At 41.4% G+C, this 25,719-nt stretch overlaps 2 protein-coding genes across 4 annotated transcripts in view; both read right to left on the reverse strand.

The window, feature by feature from the left end:
• cdkal1 (CDK5 regulatory subunit associated protein 1-like 1) overlaps nt 1-932 on the reverse strand; it is a 374,306-nt gene extending 373,374 nt beyond the window's left edge. The window contains exon 1 of one of the 2 annotated variants that reach the window (XM_035380803.1): nt 890-932. The gene's annotated coding sequence lies outside the window, so the exon portion shown is untranslated. Of the gene's footprint in view, nt 1-59; nt 218-889 lie in introns of those variants that run through there. The other variant, XM_035380794.1, reaches the window with a different exon arrangement.
• Nucleotides 933-2,521: 1,589 nt separating this feature from the next.
• On the reverse strand, nt 2,522-25,520 carry LOC118212193 (transcription factor E2F3-like). Of its 2 annotated transcripts, none has more exons than XM_035389866.1 (7): nt 24,982-25,520; nt 15,245-15,356; nt 14,445-14,664; nt 7,904-8,062; nt 7,512-7,626; nt 7,286-7,427; nt 2,522-7,072 (listed from the first exon to the last, which is right to left on the reverse strand). In XM_035389866.1, the coding sequence occupies exons 1-7, from the start codon at nt 25,243-25,245 to the stop codon at nt 6,816-6,818; spliced, it is 1,269 nt and encodes a 422-aa protein (XP_035245757.1). In that variant the 5' UTR covers nt 25,246-25,520; the 3' UTR covers nt 2,522-6,815. The 2 variants fall into 2 exon arrangements, with proteins under 2 accessions (XP_035245757.1, XP_035245766.1); XM_035389875.1 differs by lacking the exon at nt 24,982-25,520 and adding an exon at nt 21,456-21,521.
• Nucleotides 25,521-25,719: the final 199 nt, after the last annotated feature.

Raw genomic sequence — 25,719 nt, forward strand, 5'->3', positions numbered from 1 at the left:
TACATGCTATGCAAAATATCCAACCACGTGTTTTTAAACATAGGTAACATGTTTCTTACCGGTTTTATATAAAACGAATGTGTCCTTCTATGTGGTAATTTCTATAGCTAGATGTTTTCTTTCAAATAGACGTTGGTTTCGTTTATTTTCCACAGCTTGTCCTGTTGGCTAAAGTTGTTTTGAGTGTAATTCAGCCATGCTTGATATCGCCTTTGACCTCGTGCTAGTACGGAACACAGCGGAGGCCAAAAAGATTTTATTAGACAAACGCGGACTCATGTTTCTGTGTTCAAGGTGGTTGGTTGGGACAAGACCGCATATTTTGTCTACGCTACCTCCCGAATTACAAGTCAGTCGTGCAGTTGAATCATTCAGCAGCATAATGATGTACAGTTAAATGAGAAACTACAAAGTACTGAGCTTCATGAGGGAAATGCCACTGCCTTTATACACTTCTTAAGGGAATGAAGTGAATGGATTTTAAAATACAAAATAGGACTGACTACACAGTCTTTCATTGCTATTTGTGATGAGGTCAGGTGGCTTTTGTGTTACATACAGTATTTGTTCTACAGTCTATGATTATACCACATCGCATCATTACTCATTACTCTCCCCCCCCCCCCCCCCATATTACAAAAGAGGCCAAATAACCCCGCAATAATATAGCATGATAATGAGAAAATATTTTTAAAATAAAAAACACTAAATTAATTTCCCCCCAGACAGCTGTTTTGAAAAAAGTGTTGCATGCTCCCAGACACCCCTAGACCGTAGAGAGTTGTAGTTAGCCACTGCAATTCAACCCTCCTCCCCAATATTGAAACTAAGTTATGCCCTTGCAGCAATGACTTCCTTTACAGAGTATGTGTGAAGGAGCCCCACTGACCCACTGCAGGATGAGCTGGGAGCACGTGTGAGACCAGGAAACAGGCACATGCTGAACCAATGGGCCTGACTCTCATAAGACTTCACCTGGAACCTGAGCTGCTTACATTGGCCACAAGTGTGATTAGCCAATGACTTTCTCCGCAGGTCTGCTGATGATCAACGCTGTTCATGATGAAAGTCAATTAGAAAAGCATCTGCTACAGGAGATTTTTTTAATTGTCATGAAACTGTCAAAATATTTGTAGCAGGGATTTCAGAAATCCTTGGTGGTGAAATCCAAGGTGAGGGACAGGACAAGACATAGTTCAGTTGTTAATTGAACAATCTACAGCACAAAGATCCTGATCGCTCACTGAACAGGGCACATTTGTACCAGGCCCACAACAAGTATCCAACTGTGGTGTGGGGGGTGGCTGGTTTAAGCAGCCACACCTGTCCTGGGTCAAGCTAATTAGACCTGACTAATTAGATAATTGGTTAGGAATTAGATAATTGGCCAGGCTAATTGGACCCGGGAACAGGGGTGGCTGCACCTGTGCGTAGTGAGGCAATCAGTGCGCACAGGTTAAATCTGCCATCCCCACTCACACAAAAAAGGAGCCTCTTGGTCATGATAGAGTTAACATCTGCTCTTTGGCTGTACCATCTTGCCACCCTTGAAAATAAACATGGACTGTTTGAACATCATCTCCCTGTGTCTCTGTGCTGGAGGGCCCCTTGGAAAGCCACTTTGGTGGCCTGTGGCAGGCTTGTTTGCCACACCAACATATTTAAATTCTTTACACATATAAACTCATGTGTAGTGATGTTTCTTTTAATTATATCCTGAAGTGTGTACAGCATATCAGTGCTGTATATAACAAAAGGTCTACAATTATGCGGTCCAAAACCATGACCACAGACTCAACATGGCAGCAATACATTCCTGGGTTAACAGTCGTGACTAGAGTGAGGTTTCATGAACTGTCATAATATGTGGAGCTATAAGCACCTGTCAATCACAGACTTATCTGAACAAATATTTATACTCCCTCAGCAACATGCAGTGATTGGTTCAAATCTGTGAATCAAGTGATTGCATATGGTAGCTCTGCACTTTTGGTTTCTTGAAACAACCCTAGTTCTTTCTGAAAAATATTAGTATTTGGAAATATACCTCCAAAAACAAGTCCTTAATTGGATCAACTGCAGCTGTTACACATCAAGATGATTGGGATGTACAGCTCTATGCTTTCCCCTTTAAAAATTTTACTCATTTTTACACAGCCTTTTTCTCCCAACGTTGAAAACCAATCCATGGTTAGCAACCACTTTTCACTGCACAGTCCACCACCAGAGAGCTATGTTGTTACTGAGCTGAACAACTGCACAACCACAGCAGCCAGCAAACACAGACCAGTCATTGCCCAATCAGAATGTCCACCATTACAGGATCAGCAAAGCTGTCCTCCCACCTGAGCACCTCCCTCCAGGACAACGTAGATGCTGATTACAGCTCGCAACACACTAATCTGGTGAATAAGGTTATTTAACCAATTAGTATTGTTCATGATGAAACCGTCAGACCACAAAAATCAGCTTCTGTATGTTACTGTGGGTAGAAAAAAAAGCAGTCAAGTGAACAGGCTTGTTTAGGTATTATTGCTTTTATTCAAGTTTTGGTGAATTTCAAACCTTCAGGTTAGAAAACAATAACCTCACCATCAGCTGTCTGAAATGGTAGTGAACACATATTTCAGACATGTACACAGTATATATCAAAGCTCTTCAGTGACATAATACAAAGCCATTTTATATTTTTTTATACAATTTAAATTCTATACACATTTCACACTTATAAAATGAACTACATATTTTCCCAACATTCATTTAACTCACAAAATATTTTCATGCACACACACACACACCAGAAAAGAAAATTTAAGTAAGGCCTGTGTCATATCTGGATTTTGTAAAATCTTGACTCTCCATTCTTTCTCCTAATCACTCTTGGCAGTGTGATAAAATAGTGGGGACTGACTGAGCTTTTGAAAAATCAGATTTTGGAACAATGCAGTGAATAAGGAAGTAAAATAGGCACAGATCTTGCATTTTTGTATGATGAAATAATTGTAGCAACTGCATATTCAACACCTAAAGCACTTAGGTTTCTGAAGGCCAAACATTCCAGTGAACATTAATGAAATAGGTTCTTGACAAAAGCATACTCTTTTGCTCTAATCAAATACATCATATGAAATTGAATTTGTTTTACAATGCATTGCCCTTGAAAACATAAGAACTGCAACTGTCTAGGCTATGTGGAATTAAAGTGACTAATGTAGACCTTTCCCCACTTGAAAATGCAGACATAAAACAAGTGAGGGGAAAAACAAGGTATTTGGACTCCCCCCATACGCAAATGTCAGAATTCAGTCCTGGAGCAACACAGCGACTGCAGATTTTCAGTATTTCAGCATCATCGATTCAAGCTGTTGAATGGCTAAAGAATCTACACGCCTTGTTCTCAAGGCCTTTTTTGGCTGCGGAGCGAAGGAAACCACAAATATGTGCAGCCCTCCAGGACACAAGTTTGACACTACTGCCTTTGTGGGCGGGGCAAAAACAAGCTGCCAATCACTGAGACATTTGAACCAATCAGAAAGGAACATAATGATTAGGCAGCCTCATATCATTGTTCCTCCAGTTCTGGTTTTCATGAAGCTGTTTTTCCACCACTGTAGAAAACAGAACTCCATGTCCAGCAGACTGGGACAGCAGGTGAAAAGCTTTGAATGTCAGAGGTTCAAAACTATTTGCACCTCAGTGTGAAGGTCATAACTTGAAAACAAAACAGAATGACATGAAACAAGATTTCCAGTAAGATGGGTATTCTAGTACAACACAAGACAAAACAATCTGTATCAGATAATAAAAGCCATACACAAGAGAATACATTTACATGTAGTTGGTGGCTTTGATGGAACAGTACATGGTATATTACAATATCATCCACCATTAAGACACAATTTTAAAAAGGTTCGCCATACAGGATGACAACTGTGAAGAATTATGATTTTGTCAAACAGTGAACAATCCAGCAACACCCAATTCTCCTTTTTATCAAAAGTGGAAAAGTGTGCATTACAAATGCACACTGAAATGATTATAAATGTGACATGCCACACATACAAAAATAATTTTGCAAAATAGCTATGTTGGGAAAACCTACTGACAGATTTTATCTTCTACTTGCAAAAGAAGCACAGTGACAAAAGGTTTGGGTTTTCCTACTGCATATTTGGTACAGAATAAAGTTGAACGAAGGCACAATTTCTGAGCACAGGAGTTTGGACATGCACACAACAGTGATAATTCAGTACGTTCTCAAGATCTGACACAAACATGGTGCTATATAATAGGTATCATGTTCTACTTTTGGGGCAGTGGGCTCCTCACACAATTCAATATGCATGTAAAATATGCAATAACTTACACATACACCCACACACAAAACTCACAAAAAAGGCAGCTAAATTTAAATTATACACTATGACCCAGACTCAAAAGTTCATGGAAGCATCAAAACGCTCCCAGTTTCCCTCCCACCCCCTCCCTTTCAGGTTCCATAATGAAACATATTTAAGATGGACATTTATATCCTTGATAATTAACATAGCTATACAAGACAGTGGTTTAAAGTTATACACACTTTGAAAGAATCAGAGCTGGGGGGGGGGGGGGAGAAATCTCATTACGAACTACCAATTTCTATTTCAAACAGAAAATCAAATCATAATATTGAACTGATAAATTCTCATGTATGTGTGGGGAGGAGGGTGAAAATATATTTACAATGGTCAAAGGCAAATGCTGAATAACAGTTGCCTTAAGCTAGCAAGAATAGTCAACATTGAATTAAAACATAATATCAAAAAAGTGATCTATTCATTCAAGCGCAGACAGTTAAAAAAACTTGACAAATACCTTGTTTCAGAGGTAGTCTACAGTACCTAATGAGCATTAAAATAAGGTACAGGGAATCATACTACAAGCCATAAAGCTTTGAATTTGAAACCTGACAGACACTGTGGCACTGTTCAATTACAATTATGGCCCATAACATTGAGGAAATTGTACATTTTTGTTTTTGAAGTTTCAAATGCGTTTTTTTCTTGATCAACAGTTTCCGCAAAGGAACTGACAGGCAGAACTACACCCAAGGTCCTGAGGTTTTCAGCCGACGAGAACAGCACAGGTTCAGCGGCACAGCAAGCAAATCCCTTTGTCACTCAGAAGAAAGGTCTCAGAGACCCTTCTCGCAAAAAACCCGGGCGGAAAGATTCCAACATTCCTTCAATACAACTCTGCCCTGCCTCCCGCCTAAACGAAGCCACCAATAAAACATGGAGGCCTGTCGCACGAATTCAGGGGAGGAGAAGGAGGAGTAAAGTGCATCCAAAATCAGCGCGCATTTCAAAAACACTCGAGACGCCGAGGCGAAGCCCAGCCAATAGAGCGGTCTGCGCACCTTCATAGGGTCCGTCAGCTGGTGTCGGCAGTTCGAACTTGAACAGCAGGAGCAGGGGGCGACGGCGCCATCGAAACCCCTCTCATGCTTCACATCCACACGCAGGGTAACACCACGATGGGAGCAAGTCAGACACTTCCCACCATTCTATGAGCAGCCCAGGAAAACAGAAACCCCCATTCATACACAGAAACCCAAGACTGGCCTACAAAGGTGATTTAGTTTCACCTGTGCTGGCAACATAAAAAATTCAGACATGTGTTGCATTTAGAATTTAGAAGACTAAATCTGCTAAAACAATTTGTGCTTGGCTGCCAAGAAAAAGTCATTCCACACCTCACGCCACTAATAATCACAATATATACTAAAGGTTTTATATAAAAGTTAAAGAGTAACTGTAAATGCAACAAGGATGGTGAGAAAGGAAAAAATGGTTGGTGTCAGCACTGAATCATGGGACAAGACTAAACATTCACACCTCAAACTACCAATAGTTTCAGCTTCAATCTACGTGAAGCACAGAAATCCCAGGAAAAATTCCTAATGGCATTTTTGGCATCCTATGTCTTGCTGCACACACAAAATCACTTCAGGCATGGTGTGAAAGAAACAGGGAAATTTTACACTGCTTTTCCAAAATAAAAAAACAGCAGTGACTCTGCAACAATACCAACCTACTGACTCATCTGGGGAGGAGAACAGAGCACACTGGTGGTCCTCTGATCAGAATAGAGAACAGACCAAGAACTAGATAATGCCTATAAACAGTTTCATTTCTGCAGTGAGAAATAATTCCTCAGACAGATTTTTACATTCAGGGACAATTAAACACATACACACATCTATACACTTGTGGTGAATTACCTCCAAATTTTTGTGAAGCTTTGTGGAATATATATGGCCGGCTTATTCCATTTGTAGCACACCCCAACAGGAGGCGCTAGACACACCCATTCTGACTACAGTGTGCTGTCCTCTGCGGGGATCACATGACTGCAGTCCAGCCAAATTGCAGAACACCCAGCACATCAATCACAGGGCACTATATTAAAGAGTAACAGCAATAAAATAAGACATGGCAGGTCATTCCCTCAGTGCCTAAGTATAAACCATCCACCCTTACCCCCAGTATGCTGGAAAAATATCCTGCCACTGGACACCCATGGCCTGAAACGTATGTTTGGAGAGGGTGGGGGGTGGGTGGGGCAAGGCAGCTCACATGTCCAACTGGTAATACAATTATTCCAAGATGGACATGTTTAAGGCAATCCATTCTGTGGGCCCAAGGACTGATGTGCCAAGCCAAAGAACCCTTTAATAAAAACAAATAAAGCAGCAGGAGGTCCCAAATCGCCCTTGCTGGGCTCGTCTTGCCCTGGGACAGTCCCCCTCCACCCAACCCTTCTTCTCCCCATCAGTTGCTGAGAAGGTCATCCAGCGGGAGTTTGTCCAAATCGTAGGCGTCGAAGAGGTCACAGATGCCCCCCTCGTCGCCCAGGCTCAAGTAGTCGTCGTTGAGGAGGGGCGGAGACAGGCTGACGAAGGGCATCTGGTCCTCGGTCTGCTGCAAGAGGCAGGTGTAGGGCGAGTTGATGGGTGAGAGGTTGGAGACCACCACGGCTGAGTGTGGATCTCCAGGCTTGGTGCTGCTGCTGCTGCTGCTGGCACCATCTGAGGGAGGAGCAGAGAGCCAACAATATGTAGTCAACACAATCTAGGAAGAGACGCCATTGGGTGATCTGGCAAGATAGTTCGGCTACAATTTGTCAGTACAAACAGGTTCACTGTTGCAGCAACAAACCAGTTCCGGACTTTAAAGTAGTTGCTGGCTCGCTAGCAGTAGGGCTAAGAGTTTGGGTGCCATGCTAGAGTCAGAAAGCTTACCATCTTGGACTTTTACAAAGGGGGAGGAGTTTCCATTCACGTCAAAGACTCTGTTCGCCGTCGGACTGTCGGGTGCGTTCTCGTCCGGACACAAGAAGACATCTATAGGCCCCTTGGTGCTGGTAAGATGCACTTGCAAACTCTGTGAGGACGAAACCATGTTTGACGCTTTCCTTAAGGCATCAGAGCCGATTACGAGCGGAGAGCTGGTTCTGTGTCCTCTCACCTCCTGCTGATCAGGCACCTCCAGCTTAGTCTCTGAAGGAGCTTTGACCACAATCACAGTCTCATCCTCCAGGCTGCGGATCCGCCGGATGTCTTGGTACGTTACATAGGCAAGCGTGAGAGCCGTTAAGGGAAAAACATACATAACTGCAAAACTGGGGCTAAAATTCTAACTAACCGCAACTTGATCTTTCCAGGACTACTGAAGGCTTTATCAATTCTCAATACATTTTTTAAGCACTTCCTTATATCTCCCCCCTCCAGTTGGTGGAGAATGTACACATTTACCCAAACAAAGTAACCTCAGGGGACCCACTTGCTGTTGTAGACACGCCGGATGCGTGTCACAGGAAGCCGTTTCCATACTGCGCAGGCTCTGAAAGTAAAGGATATCTCTGGTTGTGCGTGTCCTCGGTCATCTGCCGCACATCCCGGCCGCAGCTCTGGAGAAGCTCGTCCAGTTTCTTCTCCTGGCGGCTGAGCTCGTCCACCTCGGCACTCAGGCCCTGGCACTGCGACAGCGTGGTCCCATCCTCCGAGAGGCTGCAGCCCCTGGGAGAGTCAGGGGTCAGGGGTCACTGTCAGCACTTAGTCATCAAAAACCACTCCCAAACAATTCTTGTAATGCGGTGGTAATTTACTAATGTGAACTTTTTGGTCATAAAGACCTTCATCAGAAATGAAGTGATCAGACAGAAGTAATTAAAGTTAATTTTGTCACAAAAGAAAAACACATAACCCTGCCATAAATGACCATCAATGCCATCATATAATTATCTTCTCTTTGGACAACACGTAATTATCAATCCCCACAAGTGTGATAACTAAAAACAAAAATATTGTCAAATTTACATCCGAGAAAAGAAAATCATCACAAATTAAAGTACACCTGTTCAAAAAACCTTTTGCAATAGTATGGCTCCCAATTTATCTCTTCCAGAATTGGGCCTTATTAAACTAACACAAATCAATAATGCACGCAATTAAGGTTAACCTAATGAAGACTGCTTATAGTGACTGTTATAAAATGTAGCAACCAAGTGTGAACCACAGTCCAATAAAGGAGGATACCAGTACAAGTGTCCAATTCATACTCCAGCAAAAAAAAAATCCCAGTGCATACTATGGCGGGCAGCTCCATAGGGCAATGCTGTAGGCACTAGAGCAGTGGTCTCCAACCCTGGTCCTGGAGAGCTACAGGGTCTGCTGGTTTTGTTTTCACCTTAAAATCAGCACCCAGTTCAGACCCGACACACCACGTGAGTTGAGTTAACTGTGTAATCAACTGCTCTAATTGATTCATGAAGTGCAAAGTCACTATGAAAACCAGCAGACCCTGTAGCTCTCCAGGACCAGGTTTGGAGACCACTGCTCTAGAGCCACCGAGTGAAGGGCCAAGATTACAGCATCTCAATGCTCACTAGCGACCTCTACTGGTCAATACAGTGACCGCAAGTCCGTTTGTTGAGCTCCAGATGAAGCGTCTTCTTCACCCTACTCATGACTGTCAGAGCCTGACTTGAGAACTGCAGGGTGATTAAGGAGTGGCGGCAGACGTCTCACGGTTCCGCAGAGTGCATGCTTGTCTCCGCTGTTGAAAATCAATCCAAGAGACTGCAGCAATGGGTGCTGTACACACGTGTGCATGCGCATGCGCACATGCGTGTGCGTGTGTAATTATACAGTGCAGTCCATAAGTATTTGGACAGTGTTTTGGCATTGTACTCCAGCGCATTGGATTTGAAATTAAATAAAATTTCAATTTGAGGGTATTTACAATCATATCTGCCTTTTTATACATAGTCCCTTCATTTTAGGAGATCAAAAGTGGTCTTCTTCTTCTTAACTCCAAGACATCACCAGACACTGGATATCTTTCCTAGTGATGCTCTACCAGGCCTGTAATGCAGCAATCTTCAGTTTCTGTTTGTTTTGGGGGCTTTTTGCCCTCAGTGTCATCTTCAGAAAGTGAAACACAAGTTCAGTTTGATTCAGGTCAGGTGACTGACATAGCCAGGTTCATTCCCCTTTTTGGCCCTAGAAACTCCTAGGTTGCTTTAGCAGTATGTTGTGGTCATGGTCCTGCTGCAAGGTGAAGAGCACTTCAATGGGTTCTGAGGCATTTTGTTGGATCTCAGCAGACAAAAAGTTTAGGTCCACATCAAAATTCATCCAGCTGCTGCCATCAGCAGTCACATCTTCAATAAAGACAAGTGAGCCAGTTCCAGCAGCAGCCATACATGCCCAAGCCTTAACACTGCTTCCACCATGTTTCACAGATGAGGTAGAATGCTTTGGATCATTAGCATTAACCCTTTCTCCAGACTTTTCTTTTCATCACTTTGGCACAGTTTAAAATATGTTTCATCTGTCCATTTGTTCCTGAACAGTTTTTTCTATATCCTAGTCAATAAATCCCTAAATGGCCTTGCACCCACATACCTCTCTGACCTCCTGCTTGCCTCCTTCAAATCACACCTCAAAACCCACCTCTGTTCCCTAGCCTTCCCTTGATGTCTGTCTCCCCCTTCTGTCCATCATACCCCCTCTTACCACCACTGCATCACTGGTCTCACTGCATTTTTTGTATTGTATGTTTTTTATTGTATCTTTGTATGGTTTTTTTTTATTTTTTGATAATTATGCTTGTACCCTGGTTTCTTTTGTTGAATGTTTCTTCCCTGTATTGTAAAACGTTTTTGAGATTGTGAAAAGCGCTGTATAAAATAAATGTATTATTATTATCCTTTTTAGCAAACCCTAACCTGTCCGTTCAGTTCTTGAGGCTTACCAGTGGTGCAATGAATGGTCTCATGTCATGCTGGTGTAATATTCTTTTTATAGCCTTCTTTGTTACATTTACGCCTACATCCTGGAGAGCGTTCTTGAAGTATTCTTTGGTCATGTACTACAGTGGTCTTCCTTGGTCGACATTCTTGCTTTGTAACAACGCATCAAACAGTTGATGTTGACACACCCAATGTTTTGTCTCTGATCAATTTATTCTGATTTGTCAGTCTCATGATAGTCAGTTTTTCTGCCATTGACATTTCTTTAGGCCACATGTTGAGACAAAAGCAACAAATTCCAAATGTAAATGCCAAACCGATAATCAACTCTAGACCTTTTGTTAGCTTTCTCCGCATGAACTAATGATGCAATGATACACAGCTGGTCAAGAAACAGCTGAGCAAACAATTGTCCAATTACTTTTGTTCCCTTAAAATGGGATGACTATGCATAAAGAAGGTAGTAATTCCAACAAGGATAAGCAGATATGGATGTAAATCCTCTCAACTTAATGTTGGCAGTCTGCACTACCACATATTCGTTTTACTTCAAATCCAATGTGCTGGAGTACGGAGCCAAAAAAGCAAAAAATGTGTCACTGTCCAAATACTTAGATGCACTGCAATTGAGCACTGCAAATAGGTTTTGTAAAAAGGTAGGAAAGAATTAAAAAATATATTTCTCCTTCAGTTTCAGTCAAAAATAATCACCCACAATGATGTTCAGCGCAAATTAAGTGGCTAATTAATTACTTGGTAATTAAGAGATGGCCCCAGATCAACCTCCAAATCCTAACAGCTTCAAGACCACCCTGTCACTATTAGGTATGATGAATTGTTTTAACTCACTTAGGACAATACAGTGAGCGTGTCGGTGGGCTGGAGTGAATGTGTCCGTGTTTAAGGATTTTGATTTAGGTTCTGCCTTTAGATTAAATCCACGACTACACACAGCTCCAGAGGATTGTCATTCTAATGGGCCAGCCACTTCCTCTCAGCTCAAAGGTGATGAGACAGGGCTATGCCCCTCTCCCTACCTCACTGGAGCCCTTAACACAGTCGAACAGAGAGTGCGTGGTCATTTCCTCTACTGAACACAGGCTTCTCGATAATTCACCCCCCAATGATGTCGTTTCTGTGGTTTCAGTTCCTGTTACATGGTCAAAGTCAGTTTGGTTGTTGCCAAGGACAGACTACACCGACCAAACCTACAATTCACCTGGAAACAATGTTCTATTGTTGAGGATTATTAACTTTTCTCTAAAGAAACAATGGGTGACAGTTCTCATACAATATTCTGCTGCCCATTTTGGCTACAACCAGTTAAAGCAGTTCTATGACACAGCCTCTCCTCATCTCCCTCCACTGGTAACCAGCTGTGGTCCAAATAAAACATTTTTTGTACTAGTCTTAGCAAGAGGATCTGCACCCCATTACCCACTATCAAACCTTTCACCCCTGCCTCTGGTCGTCTTGCAATCCTTTCTGGAAAAGGAATATTTTGTTGTGCCAGGACTACCTCAGTCCTGCTCATGTGACCTCAGCTGGGTCCCAAACATCCTGTTTTCACCTCCGCTAACTTCGCTATAGGACAGTGTTCAAAATTAATATATCGGGCAGTGGAATTGTTTTTTCTGCTTTTTTTTAATTTTCCATTGTATTTTTTATTTTTTATTTTATTTATTTTTTTACTGTGCTCAGAACTTTCCAGAAACGTAACCCTTCAGAGTAAGACACGTCATCTCTACAGCATCTGAAATACTTCAGGGAACCTAATTTATTCCATTTGCAAGGGAAACATGACTAATACAAGAACCATTTGTTTATTTCGAAGTTGATCTAATTTCAAGTAGCACCAAACGATGATTCAAACAGATGTCTGTGAAAATTGAGCCACAGAAGATACTTTGCCACAGGGTGAAAATCTCCACCCCCCCAGACATAAAGCTAACAATAACCTAACATATCTGGCCAAGTTCAGTAAAGAGTCAGTCAAGACCAGTGAAATAAATAATCATGTAAACTGACTTCAGAGAGGATAAAGACTGTAAAAGTGATTATTTTCTTTCATTCTGTGATAATATTCTGACTTCAGTCCATAATGCTGGGAATTCAGAGCGATAATTAGAAGAGTTCAACGCCCAACAAAGTATGCATGACTCAAAATAATGATTCTCCTCAAAAGAAATGAACATGAGGGTAACTAAATCCCAACACAAGCCTTTCCATTAGGAAAAAGAAACAGCCTTCTGGAAGGGTCCTGGTCATTGTGTCCACCTCACCATTTTTAAGAGAAAACTACTTCACACACATTTAGAACACAGCAGGCAAATAATGGCAAGAACAATAAACCCCCAAATGGCACTGAATAGCTAAGCAAAACCAAGCCCAGTTCACCAAAACAGCAGACATTAAAACAGGCAATGTGATTGGCTGTTTCTATAATGCCTGTCACACACCGTGTGACCTCAGAGGGAGAAGCAGCAATTCCAGGTCTGCACCCTAATTTGCCACTTGGAGAGAGAGAGTGCACCCCCACCAACACAAAAACAAATAAACTAACACCTTCACCCTACCCCCCTCAAGGGTTCCAGGCAAAAACAATAAACTAAAATAACAAACTAAAACAAAGACAACACAAAGAAAAACCCAGCTCAGCTCGCCAACTGTTCAGCTGACCGGCTCCTCTGCTTTTTAGAGGCATTTTCTTTCTCTTCGTCTTCTGTGCACTGACAAACAAAAACTCCAAAAACAAATTCTCTCTCTCGGCACGTGCTCCCGGTCTGGGCCCCATACTGTGGAGAGGAACCCACCTTTAAGCACCAGGGCTAATTCGTTAACACAACCCAGTTGCGCGTGTTCTCTCCACCAGTTGGAGTGGCCAAGACAAATCCATTGAACATACCCTTCCAGCTTAAACCAGAGTAAACTGGTCAGGCTGGTTTACGCAGTATTTTCATCACTTCTGACTGGTTTTAGCTGGGCGACCAGCTGTTCATCAGTTGAGCATCGTATAGTGAGTTATTCCACCAGTTTGGCCACCAGCTTACTCCATCAGTTAAACCAGCTTCAATCAGCCACAGACCAGCTAGAAGTGTCAGCTTAAAACAGCACTGAATCCCAGCTGGATGTTTAGGCAGGGTATTCTCGCATGAGAAGTAAAGTACATATTCCAAAATGTAATCTTCAGCTACACTGGTTTCTGTCACACCATCAAGAGCTTACACTATATTCTAATGTAAAGTTTAGTGTTTCCAGTTTCTACAGAACTAAGCATCATTTTCATTTTGTGTTTAATTGGTTCCAAATATTATCAAGCGCTACATTTTAGTATTGGTGCATAAACAATACATACCTGATTTAAGCCATTACCTTTCAAAGAAACTCTTGAAGAATGCAAAGGAGATGCAATCTATGTATTTGCCACCCTAATTTACAATGGGAAAACTAAGTGATATGATCCAGATGTAAATATGCTTCAAACTGTGCCAACAAAAATATTCATAGCATTAAGCATTCAATGTTTGTAAGGTATTTTGCATCTTTTTTAATTCCATTATTGTGAACATTAAAACATTTTCTTAGAATAGCTTGCAATAGCTTACATTTTGGGTGCAGTGAATATTTTTGTCAGCACAGTTCAAAGCAAATTCAAATGCCTGACTTGAACTTTAAATTTAGCTTCCAAGTAGAAGCCACTCCGTAAATTAACTCAGATAAATCCTGGGAGAAATATTTAGCTGTATGTTATAAGCAGACTCGTGGGTACCAGGCATATATATATAATTTTTTTTTAGCTTTTTTCTGCTTTATTAGACAGGATAGTGTAGAAAGACAGGAAGAACTAGGAGGAGAGAGAGGGAGAGACATGCGACAAAGGTCGGACTCGAACCGCATTGAGCATGTGGAAAGCGCTCTATGGGCTACGCCACTGGAGGCCCCTGGTACCAGGCATATTTACGATGAATGCGTGGTGCATCCAGTCAAACAAGAAACCATTCCTAGGGTGTTCATAAAGCACAACTCGTATGCTTATCATTATATAGTGAGGAAGAAGACCGCTTTCTGATACATTAATTCCCGAATGCTGCAAGACCAGGACAGGACCTACTGGATTCAGCATACCCTGACTCAGCGATACTTACATCCACTGAATGTTGTTTTTTGATTTCTTCTTGATGAGATGGACACCCTCCAGCACATTTGTGATGTCATACAGGCGTCTCTTCTGGACTTTCAGGACCTCCGCAGCCCGGTTGAGGTCTACCACTCCGTCCGCCGACTGACCGAGGAGCTTCAGGAACTTCTTGGTCAGCAGACCCAAGGACGTGTCGTAGCGCGTCTTCTCTGACAGGGACTTCGGAGCTGCAGAAAAAGGCATCACCAAACGCACCTTGTTGAGATTTTGCAAACACATGGTTTTATAGCTTGTGCTGGGAGGGGAAAAGTACTGCAAGTGAAAATGAAAACCACAAGGAAAGTTTGCAGTTGGACACACCAAACCTCACAAAAGTATGGCCTAAATTTTGTTAGGTCCAACTAAAAACTTTTCCTGGGTTTTACTTTGGTGCAGAACAACCCTAGGAGCCTCAATTTGTCCTGTTGTATGGGGACACCAGAAAACTGGCGCAGGTTTTGGAAATTACACCAAAGCAGATCACCAAATTAATCTCCGTGAGCTGCTAGCCACCTGCACTCTTCAGGCACAATGATCAACACATTCTGATCACAGGTCCATAGAAGTCCAGCAGGGCATCAAAGGCAGGGGCAGAGGTGAAATGCATTACCAGTAACGTCAAATCTACGAAATACGTCACTGCGCAGTAAAGCACCACCTGGGTGCCTTAACCTCACGCCTGCAACACACAAACGAACACATCTGCAAGGCACAGTGACTGCGGTTTCTGCACACCGGCACGCCAGGGCGCTGTTTCCCATCCCTTACTTCTGGGACTCCTGAGGCCGGGCGCAGATGCTCCGCCCTTGCCCTTGGGGGTCTTGGCTCCTTCGCTGGGGGACTGGCGGTCAGTCTCGTCCAGCTGCAGCCGCCGCTTCGCCTGAGGGATGTTCAGAGGACGGATGTTCACTACCTGCCCCCATCGCACCATCCCTCCGAACACCAGGCCTTTGGTCTGCCTCTACACTGCTATGCATTTGCTGGGACTCGCTGGCTATGGCTCGGAAAGCTTCGGTAAGCTCAAGGGTAGCATGGCGAGCCCAAATGCTTTATCTTTAAAACACTGAGCAGAACATCACTCCAGTGGGTGTTACACATTGGAGGCAGCTGGAGTGGGCTCCCTACCTTCACCGTGATACACTGAGATCCTGAGACAAAATGCAGTACAAACGCAATCTATGCATGTATCATTTCCCCATCAACAAACTCCACTAATTTGAGTGGAGTAGGATATATGGGGTACCTCACCTTACAACTCTGATGCATGTCATATGTGGCTTGTTTGCAAAGATTCAGCATTCATCTTTTGCTTTGTCACTGTTCCTTTGTGTAGTTGTGCATTGTAATTTAGAATTCAGTCAGAAAATACATATTTTAGATTTATAACTACTCTCCTTTTATTGGAGATCATGAATACCAACATTTGCAGTTTATGTCTTGTAATAATCACAATACTAACGAAGAAATGTCAGACTAAATCATATGCAAAGACACCAGCTGGAAGTACCATTCAGCTCAAATCGGAATGACATGCAGCACCCCTCCAACAGATCACAAGTATATCTTTGAAATGTGATGAGCAGCTGTGCTTTTGGTACTTTAATCTCACACAATAAGAGCCACGATAAATCTATGGTGAAATACTGTTATTGATATCAAGAACTTGCTCCTGTACAAAACCATAACTGAGGACTCACCTTACATTTCTGGAATTTAGAATTTTGAGCACATCCTTTTGAAGTCGGACTCAGTCTTTTTTTGCTAGCTTAGCAATGAGTGTACATCAAAGTACATTATTTTACAATTGAATTATTTTACAAATTAAACAATTGTTCCAGTTTTATTCTACTGTAACTCCACAAATCATTTATATAGGCCTACCTGTATGTAGTAAGAATTACCACAGATTTGCCAGTTTGCTCCTCCTCTTGAAACAATGTGTAAATAATTCAGAATATATAATTTAAAAGTTAATGTTATAATGTAATATGTATGCAAGTAATATGAAACATGAATTCACTATATTCATCAAGAATTTTTTTTTCACCCAAAGTGGTTTTAATACAACAACCCATGTATTTTCATTTGTTTCAGAAGTATTAAATCGTTGTAGTTACAGTTTCTAAGGCTCAGAATTCTAAATTCAATCAATGTTATGCAAAGATTCAGCTGTTGTTTAATCTCTTTAACAGGACAAGAGCTTTTAGTTTGGAAGAAAAACGTTGTGAATACAAACCCGCAGCCTAAAACCAGAAGTCTAATTGTGGTTAGGTTCGCTGAGCTTCACGTGGCCTACCCGTGAGTTGGGTCTCTGGGCATCCATGGTAAAAAATAGTTGGTTTCAAGCTAAGCTCCACGCGCAACCGTAATGACAAAAGATGGAAAATATTGACACCGCTTAAGGTCCTAACTATTGCAGTTCAACTGAACCTTTGCAGATTTGCTTTTTACAAGTTCCCAGATGTGTTACAGAAAACTGAAATTAAAGAACTGAATCTGAAACCATAACTTTAATTTTTAAACTGGAAAAGACAAAATCAAATTCAATGAATACCAAATTCAGTTTCAAACCATTTCAAAGAGTAAAATGTGTATTCAAGTGACACAAGACTTCCGTTTAAACATTACAAATTCAGACTAGAATGGCAGAGCCTACAAAGGAAGCTAGCTTTCAACCGGGTGTGCGTACCAACTGCTCGTAGTGAGGGAGAGGGGCTGACTTGCAGCGAGTTGCTGAAACGACGGTACAAAGCACATAGCGAACGTTTTCTAGGTCACTTCTACTTCCTACCTTAACAAGCTGATTTTAAATCTACAGAGTGCTCCATAATGTTTGGAACAAAGTCATATTTTTCTAGAATTGGCAGTGTGCTCCACAATTTTAGATTAGTAATCAATTCACATCTTAAAAAGTACGCGTTCGCAGCTTTTATTAATGGGTATTTTTATATTTTGGTTTCACCAGTAGAAAGGACAGCACTTTTTAGCACAAGCGCAAGGCCTAGCTGTCTTAAGTTCTTTTCAGTTTATGAAGCGCAAATTCAGTTGGATTCAGATCAGGTGAATGACTTGGACAGTCCAGAATTTTCAATTTTTTGGCTTTGAAAAACTTCTTTGTTGCTTTAGCGGTATGTTTTGTCTCATGGTCTTGCTGAAGGATGAAGTTCCGTCCAATGAACTGAGACGCATTCACTTGAACTTGAGCCGATAAGATACTTCTGTACACTTCACAATTAATTCTGCTGCTGCTATCAACAATTGTATCATCAACGAAGACAAGTGAGCCAGTGGCAGCCATACAAACCATAACATTCCCACTACCATGTTTCACATATGAGGGGGGTGCCTTGGATCTTGGGCAGTCCCTTTTGGTCTCCACACTTTGCTCTCGCCATCACTCTGATGCAAGTAAATCTTGGTCTCATCTGTCCACAAGACCTTTTTCCAGAACTCTACAGGCTCTTTTAGCTACTTCTTAGCAAAAAAGTATTTCTGATCTGGTTTACAGTTGTTTGGAGTATTTTCTTCATCATGGTGAGAATTCTTAGTTCATCAAGTGTACGTGTTCTTTGGCCTACAAGGCCCCTTTGCGATTACTGAGCTCACCAGTGCCCTTTTTTTTTTTTTTTTTTTTACTAATAATGTTCCAAACTGTTGGTTTTGACAAGCCTAACCTCCTGTTCACACAACAAGCAATTTGGTTGACCAAAAAAAAAAAGTTGCCCACAGCTTATTTTTTCACAGGCATTACTACAGCCAAGCAGAGTTTCGGACTTCCTATTTCTCCAACCAATGACACCATTTTGTGAATAATTGTTCCACCCAGCTTCACTCATTGCAGGGGAGGTGCAGCTAAAAACTTAAAAGGATAGGCAGCAGACTAATGGCCAACATGTGGCTTGTTCTACCAAGATCAGTCACGCTGACACCAAAACACAAAGGGTTTTATACACCACTTCAGAACTGGCTAGTTCTAGCAATCCATCTCTCTCTCTCACTAGCCAGCCACATAACAGTAGGTATTGAGATTGCTAGCTATGTACCCAACTAGTGGGAAATATATAGAGATCACTAGCTACCTAGCTAGTTAGTGAGAGCGATGGAGAGACATAATATCGCTAGAAAGCTAGTGACACAGCAGTAACAAATAATTATCAGTTTCATGACAAAACTACAGAAACTAAAGCACAGGCTATATGGCAAATATGTCTTTGATGCACTGTGTAATCTCGTTATTTCTGTTCAAAAACGTGTAGCTGCACAAGACCACTAAGAGGATACAACGGGAAGCTCCTGCCCCTCCCTCAGCCTAGTATACTTGAGCAACCCATTAAGTATGTCACTCGCTGTGTGAACACGGGGTAAGGTTTGGCCTATGTCTCAGACGGCTTTCGTTTTGTTTGTTTTTTTCCAGCCTCATGTTGGCTTCCTTGACTTACACTGGCACAACTCTGAACCTCATGTGTACAATGCCAATATCTGACACCAAAGGCAATCAAAAGCCTAGAATCAAGATTAGATACTGAAAGTTCTCTTGCACTCAAACTAAAGAAACAATTAAACACACCTGACTATTCAGAAACACCTGAGGCCATTTATTCCAAACATTGCAGTATTACAATAACACAGGTCTACACAGGAAAAGTGGACTTCAAAAGTGAACCCTTATAGGTTAAGCTACGTTAACTTGCAAGCTAGATAGCTAACCTAGTTGACTAGTTCTGTAAGATTAATATTTAAATTTCAAATGCAGGTAACTATAAGGACAGTCTAACAGATGTCCCAAGACGATGTTCAATCTTTTCTCTAATTTCTTTAAATCACGCGACAGTAACTAGGCTAACATCAGTTTCCACAAGCTGTCGGTACCAAGCTTGGTAGCAATCTTTCAAAGCATGTGGACACTGGCTAGCCAGGTCATCTGCCATATTTCTGATCTGTTTAATAAATTGGGCAGGTTTTCACAGCGCGGCATTGTGAAAATGTGCAGCTTTTAATTGAGAATTTACAGATCTACATAATACAGGTGAGAGATTTCACATACGTCATCATCAATTATATCAAAAGGTCAGCTGGGCAGCCCATCACTTTCTGCAAGAAGATACCAACATTGCTGTTGCAGCTCTTGTGTAATCTTCAACTATCCCTTCAGCTGGACACACAGGGGCCACGCAACCATTTCAAAATCTGTCAAGGACTTTTTCGTCAGCGAAGCAATCTTGTTCACCTGTGTAGTGTAGCAGCACTCACCCTTGTACATTCAAAAGGTGTAACGGTTATCGTGAATACTAATGTCAGTAGACATTAGTGAAAATGTTTTTCTTTTTTTTTTTTTAATAGCAAATCCTTGACCAATTTGAAAAGAATTAATTCATTCTCTTTCAGACTGCATTCACACCCTCAGCCACCGGTCAACTTGTGAAATGTGTAACGTTTCATCCAAATCGAAGAAAAACTATCAAATCTATGACTGTTACAGACACACAGAGTGATTACAATAACCTCTGCACAAGATTTGTGGACGCACTGGTGTAATTGTTGCAATTCAAATTCAATTTCTGCCCATACAGCCATTTGAGGACAATCTACTTTTTCGAGCCAGAATGGGCTCAGCTATATCAGTGCAAGTTTTTAAAAAGGAGGCCATATGTGTTCTTCTGAAAATGAAACTCCTGAACAATTTTCCATTCTCAGTTTGGGCTTTGCAACTGCGCCACCCAAGTCCCTGCTATGGCACCCACGCCTACTGGTGGAATGACACCGGTCATGTCCAACTGCCACATTGCTGACAAATGATAAGATTAAGCCCTGCTCTGCCAAAAATATAAGACCCAGTCAGCACTCATTACAAGTGCATGTTTCTCAACTTAAATCATACCCAGCAATTCATGGATTGAATTAATTACTATACTACTGTCAGAACAAACAGTAGAGCATGATTTTTTGGGATGAATTCTGTTCACAGCTTTGCGCAGCCTGTGAATCAAAACAAACATCTAATTAATTTTTCAGCTGCCAGCAGTGACAGTGGCTGCCAGCCTCACATGGCAATGCACAATTAGCTCTAGCATCACCCAGGCATGGGAGGGTCAGTCAGAGCCTTTCTGTCCTTCCGAGCAGGTTCAATGTGCACACGGGAATGTGATAAGGGGCAGCTTGCGCCATGCGATTCAGAGAGCTTGTGCTCGTCTGCGCTCTCCTGACACGATTTCGGGGACTGCAGCAGTCAGCACTGATAACCACATTTGGGCATTCTACACTGGGGAAGAAAAAATGAGGAAATGATGTGTCAGAATGTTTAGATTGTAAATAGGAATCTTTCCGGCATCAGCTTGATAATGATACGCCTGCCTGCACATGTGCCGGTTCAGTCAAGGCTGAGTTCAGCATCTGAACTAGTCAGTGGTTAGTCAAATCAAGTCAAATTTATTTATAAAGCACATTTAAAAACAATCCACATTGACCAAAGCGCTGTATAAACCAGAGCAGGCAAGTAAGACATGAGCGGTTAGACATGAGTAGCAGGCCTCCAAAAAAAAGGCTGGAAGGAACCAATAGAGCACATTCATCAAACAGCACCTTTGTATTATCAGTATGTCTCAAACTAGATTAATACAGCAGGCTAAAGCTTGTTCATCCTCCAATGCTCAAAAAAAATTCAGACATTCATATTTCACACGTTCTGCATTTCACAAACATAACTGACAGCCACTACCCTTGCCAATTTTGCATGTAAACAGTAACTATAATTCTACTTTTCTGTGTACATTAAGGCTAGCTAAACTAGGCTGGTCAGTATCCTTGACAGGCAAGTCAATAAAATTTAGTTTAAAACCTCCCCTAGGTTTTAATACACTTCACTGCATAAACAATGTCTTTGTTTCTACATACTGAAATTAAACTTAGACATATTACTGTAAGAAGTGACTCAGTAAAGGTCAATTTGAGACTCTCACATGCAACTGATATCTAACTTTACCAATATCACAATGTAGATGATATTTCCTTCCATAATGTCATAGCAGGACATGTGCACCCAATCTTCCTGAGGCATGGACAACAGACACTGAACTTCCCTACAGTCAATATCGTCCCATATTCAAAACACATTAACTTTTCTGACCGTTAAAACCTGCTGACACTGGAACTTTTAGGAATTCTGAGAAAATTAGTTAATGGTCAACTGTCCTTTTTCACCTTTTAAAAAGGCCACTACGCACTTCGTAGGTTAGAACGCTTTCGCTTTAGAAAGCACAGCAGTCTTCAATTCTAACATGTAAATCCTGGTCTGCTAATCTGATTGTTTTAACAAAATCTGACCTAATCTTACCCTGAATTATGAAGATGAAGGCCAAGAAGCTGCAGACCACCATTCACCATTTGTTTTTGTTCTCTCCATAAAAAATACTTCAGGAAAGAACCTTAGCCTAAATGAAGTATGCCATAATGAATGTTTATTAGCATGTTTATTATCATATCTCTAGCCAATTTCAATGTGGAAAAAGTGGGGAGAGTCCAATGATCAGCAATGAGTCTTTGGCAAAATAACCCTTTAAAATGAATTAAAGCCATTTGAAAAGTAATAAATATACTTGGTTGGTACATCCTGACACATCGCTCACCGCTCAAGTCAGGGCTTTTCTTGTGTTCCTAATTTCTGACAAATTGTAAAATTATACCAGGAATTTATGCAACAACTGCCCGGTGGAGAGGCAGGGCACCGTTCAGTGACCCCAAAGGTCACCAGGGGACAGGACAGGCAGTTACGAGAGATCCATCAATGCTCTAATTAGCCACAGTGGAGCTTTGGTTCATAATTAAAAGACCTGACATCAGCAGATGAGATTTTTTTTAAGCGTTTATTTTACAGCATGGGCAAACATGTCCTTTGACTTGCATGAGATAAGACAATGCACATTTCATACAGAGGGAGAAATTAAAATAACAGGCTAGCAAGGCAATGGCAGAAAATGAAGGCAAGAGACAAGCTAGATGTGTTGTGGAGCAAACCAGATTCCTTTGTGTGCCATTTCAATAGGCTTATAAGCCACAGGTCAATGTGCCACACTATGACCAGGCCAATCAAATAACAGGGAAACTCAGCAACCACATACCAACTGAGCCAATTTATTCACCAACACCTTTTAGAAATCCTACTTCAAAACCCCTTATTCCACAGGTGTTAAGTGCCTGACAGAAAGCATAAATTATAACTAACATTTGTCCATTTGCCCTCCTACAACAGGAGGATAAAGGCTACTACCAACACTACTAACAGTGCAGACTTCTACCATAAGTTAAAATCAGTACAACATGGGTGACCGCTCACAAAAAGCACAGTCTCTCTACAGGAAGCAGCCCTGGGAATGCTCCAACACCAGAACCTCCACTGCCTGGAAGCCATTTTAGAAACACTCCAGCCCTACAGAGATCAGACCCTGTGCAACAGTTCAGCTGTGATTCAGCTTGTTTTCATAAAATGGTAAATACAAAATCAGCATTGTTTAAACAGGGCACACAACCCATTCCCACAAAAATAACTACTATACTATTAGCCTACTTCATCTGAAACATGACAAAAAAAAAACTAAATGAACAGACAGTTCCAAATAATGCAAAGTCAGTTATCTACATAAACCTTTGTATTTTCATATAAATTCACCTCAAGTCCATGACAAATCAGTAAGCAGCCTGCAAGGCATGATGTTTTAACTCCCATTTTGCAGGTATGATTTGAAAAACTGTCAAAATTGTTCAGCCACATAATGTGCAGTCAGCCATTTTAACACCTTAGCATTTCTAAAAATGAATGATTTTAGAATAAACTCCAATCCCCATAAATAACAGGCCCCAAAGAAAGATGGTGTACAGTGTGGTGAGTGCAAGCACAATCTATAATTCATAATAGTTTTCCAGTTTGGGGGAATGCAGTGTGCCATTGTCTGCCACAACATACAGCCGTACTGGTCAGCTAAATAAAAGTCATAACCTTGCTTACTCAGTGAATTACTTGGTTAATGCAGTGGAATTTAACCGATGTTTTTGTAGCGTCTGAATTTATAGTGCAGGAAGCTTTCGATTGACTGCATCCTTTGAAAACAAAATGCAGAAAGGACCCGCCCCAGTTCAAAACCAGAATATGAATATGAACACTGAATATGAAAATACAATTGCTCCATCTCTGGTGTACAAAACAAGAATACACTTCAATTTTGATTTCAAAAACAACTAATGTGACTTCTGTGTGCATTACATATACAGATCTATAACAATTACAGTTTGATTTGATGCATTTTACCATTGCTGTTCAAACAATTTCTGCCTGTTCTGTTAGGTCCCAAAGTTGTTGCTGCCTTGCCATATGTGCTCTAAGTATAATATCATGTGAGGGCCATGCAAGCTGCTCTACCCAGGTGTTTGGTACATAATTATAGACAAGATACAAGTATATAACATTCATATTTGTGTTATTACAGTACAAGACAAATCCTATTGGGCTCATGGATGCCATACAATACAGACTGACCAAGCTTTACTTTCAAATCATAGATAGTTAACATTTAAAGTGCTATATTTACCTTGGAGGCTAAAATGGAAATGCACTTGCCAACCAACCAGTTCTGCAAACATGAGTTTTTAAGAGTAAAGCTAGTTAGCTTGTTAATCCCACACACTGTTGACAACGCTGCCTAACTGGCTATAATGTTATCCTTAAATTAGAACTCGCTTCGGTTAGCCAACTAGAGATTTAATCGACAATTGACTTAACGGGTTACATATCAACTACAACGATAATTCAAGTCAAGTAAACTCTTCCACGAGGATTTGCGAATTGGGTCTTGAAAATGAACGACGTTGAGACCATTAAACTAGTGTCCCCGAGGCTGAACGATTGCACAAGCGCAACCTCCTTTCTCGAAGCTATGGAGAAAGCCCCAGACTGCTCCCTTCCCCCTTTCTAAAATCATGAACAGGGCCTAGTGTTTGGTAAAATAACGAGATAAATACACATCGCATACAAATGCAAAATTTAAATGTATTCGAAACACTCGGCTTCCGAGTTAGCTAAAGTTAGTTATTGTTGCACGGTAAGGCAACATCGACCTTTTGGGAGACAAGACTTGGGAGAAAACAGCTAGCAGATCGGGTTTAACAGTTTCGGCTATTGACCTTTTCCATCCAGGAGTGACCCTTTTTAGGCCATTATAGGAGTGGGGGAAAGTTACTTTAAACGCATTTCTTTCTTACTGATGGTCAGTATCAAACAATAAAATCTACTGCCAACAAGTCGTGAAAATAATACAAGCTACGCTATCGTGACACGTTGTGTACAACCAAGTAGCCTAACTACTTAGCTAGCTGGCTGGCTAAACTGTTAGCAAAAAAGCTAGAGAGCTAACAAGCTACTAAGCTCACACACCGAGCTATTCGTTTAGGAGGATGCATTTACAAAATAGCCACACTTGCATTCACGATTGTTTTATTTTATAAACAACAGTAGTTACCAGAGGACGTCCTAATGCAGATCGTTGTCCAGTTGCGTTCGCAGTTCCGTGAGGAGTGGTATATATATTGCTAGCTGGAGGGTCGGACACACAGACATTTGAAGTCTGTGTGATACAGGACGGCGGGGTGATAATTTGTATATATGTAGCGGTTGAAGTAAATCGGTCTGACAATGCCGTTAAAATAGTATTTTTGTCCAGCGAAGAGCTCCCAACCCCTGTTATTATTACTTTCTCCGGGGCTGAGGAGATCCCTTTTCTCATCTTTATAGACTCGATTGCCTTTTGTCCCTCCTTTATTTTGAAGCGAATTTTCTTCAAATCCAACGTTGTATGGCCTATAATATCATTGACAAACGTTAGCAGAGAACCTAATATATGGATATTGCCCGTTTTGGTCGTATATTTAGCGTACGGGCGGGCAGATGCGATGGATTTAAAACTGACGCAAGCCCCTGTCCTGCCAGCTGAAAAATGGCTCCAGGAAGCTGACAATGAATGAAGGGATTCCGTTTACGCGCGAAAGGCCCTCCCGCGAAACTCAGATTTCCCGGGAAGTTTTCAAACTAGATTTGCATGTTCTATTTTATTGGTCACTCTAAAACAAATCTCCGCCCTTATTTACTGACGTATTTGAGTGTATACACCAATGAGAGTTATTCTGCGTTCAAGTGTAACCCTGGTAGACAGCAGAGCGCAGTCTGCGGCTCTGGTAGATTAGCTACAGACCATAGACAT

Source organism: Anguilla anguilla, chromosome 1 (assembly GCF_013347855.1).
Source record: "Anguilla anguilla isolate fAngAng1 chromosome 1, fAngAng1.pri, whole genome shotgun sequence".
In the NCBI taxonomy this organism is placed as follows: Eukaryota; Metazoa; Chordata; class Actinopteri; order Anguilliformes; family Anguillidae; genus Anguilla; species Anguilla anguilla.

Bases quoted from the DNA above. Each gene is read 5' to 3' on its own strand.
- LOC118212193 (XM_035389866.1), bottom strand. From the start codon at position 25,245: ATGAGAAAAGGGATCTCCTCAGCCCCGGAGAAAGTAATAATAACAGGG. The intron at 14,665-15,244 runs GTAAGGGATGGG...CTTTTTCTGCAG, and splicing joins CGGCCTCAGGAGTCCCAGAA to CTCCGAAGTCCCTGTCAGAG. The intron at 8,063-14,444 runs GTAAGTATCGCT...TGACTCTCCCAG, and splicing joins AAAAACAACATTCAGTGGAT to GGGCTGCAGCCTCTCGGAGG.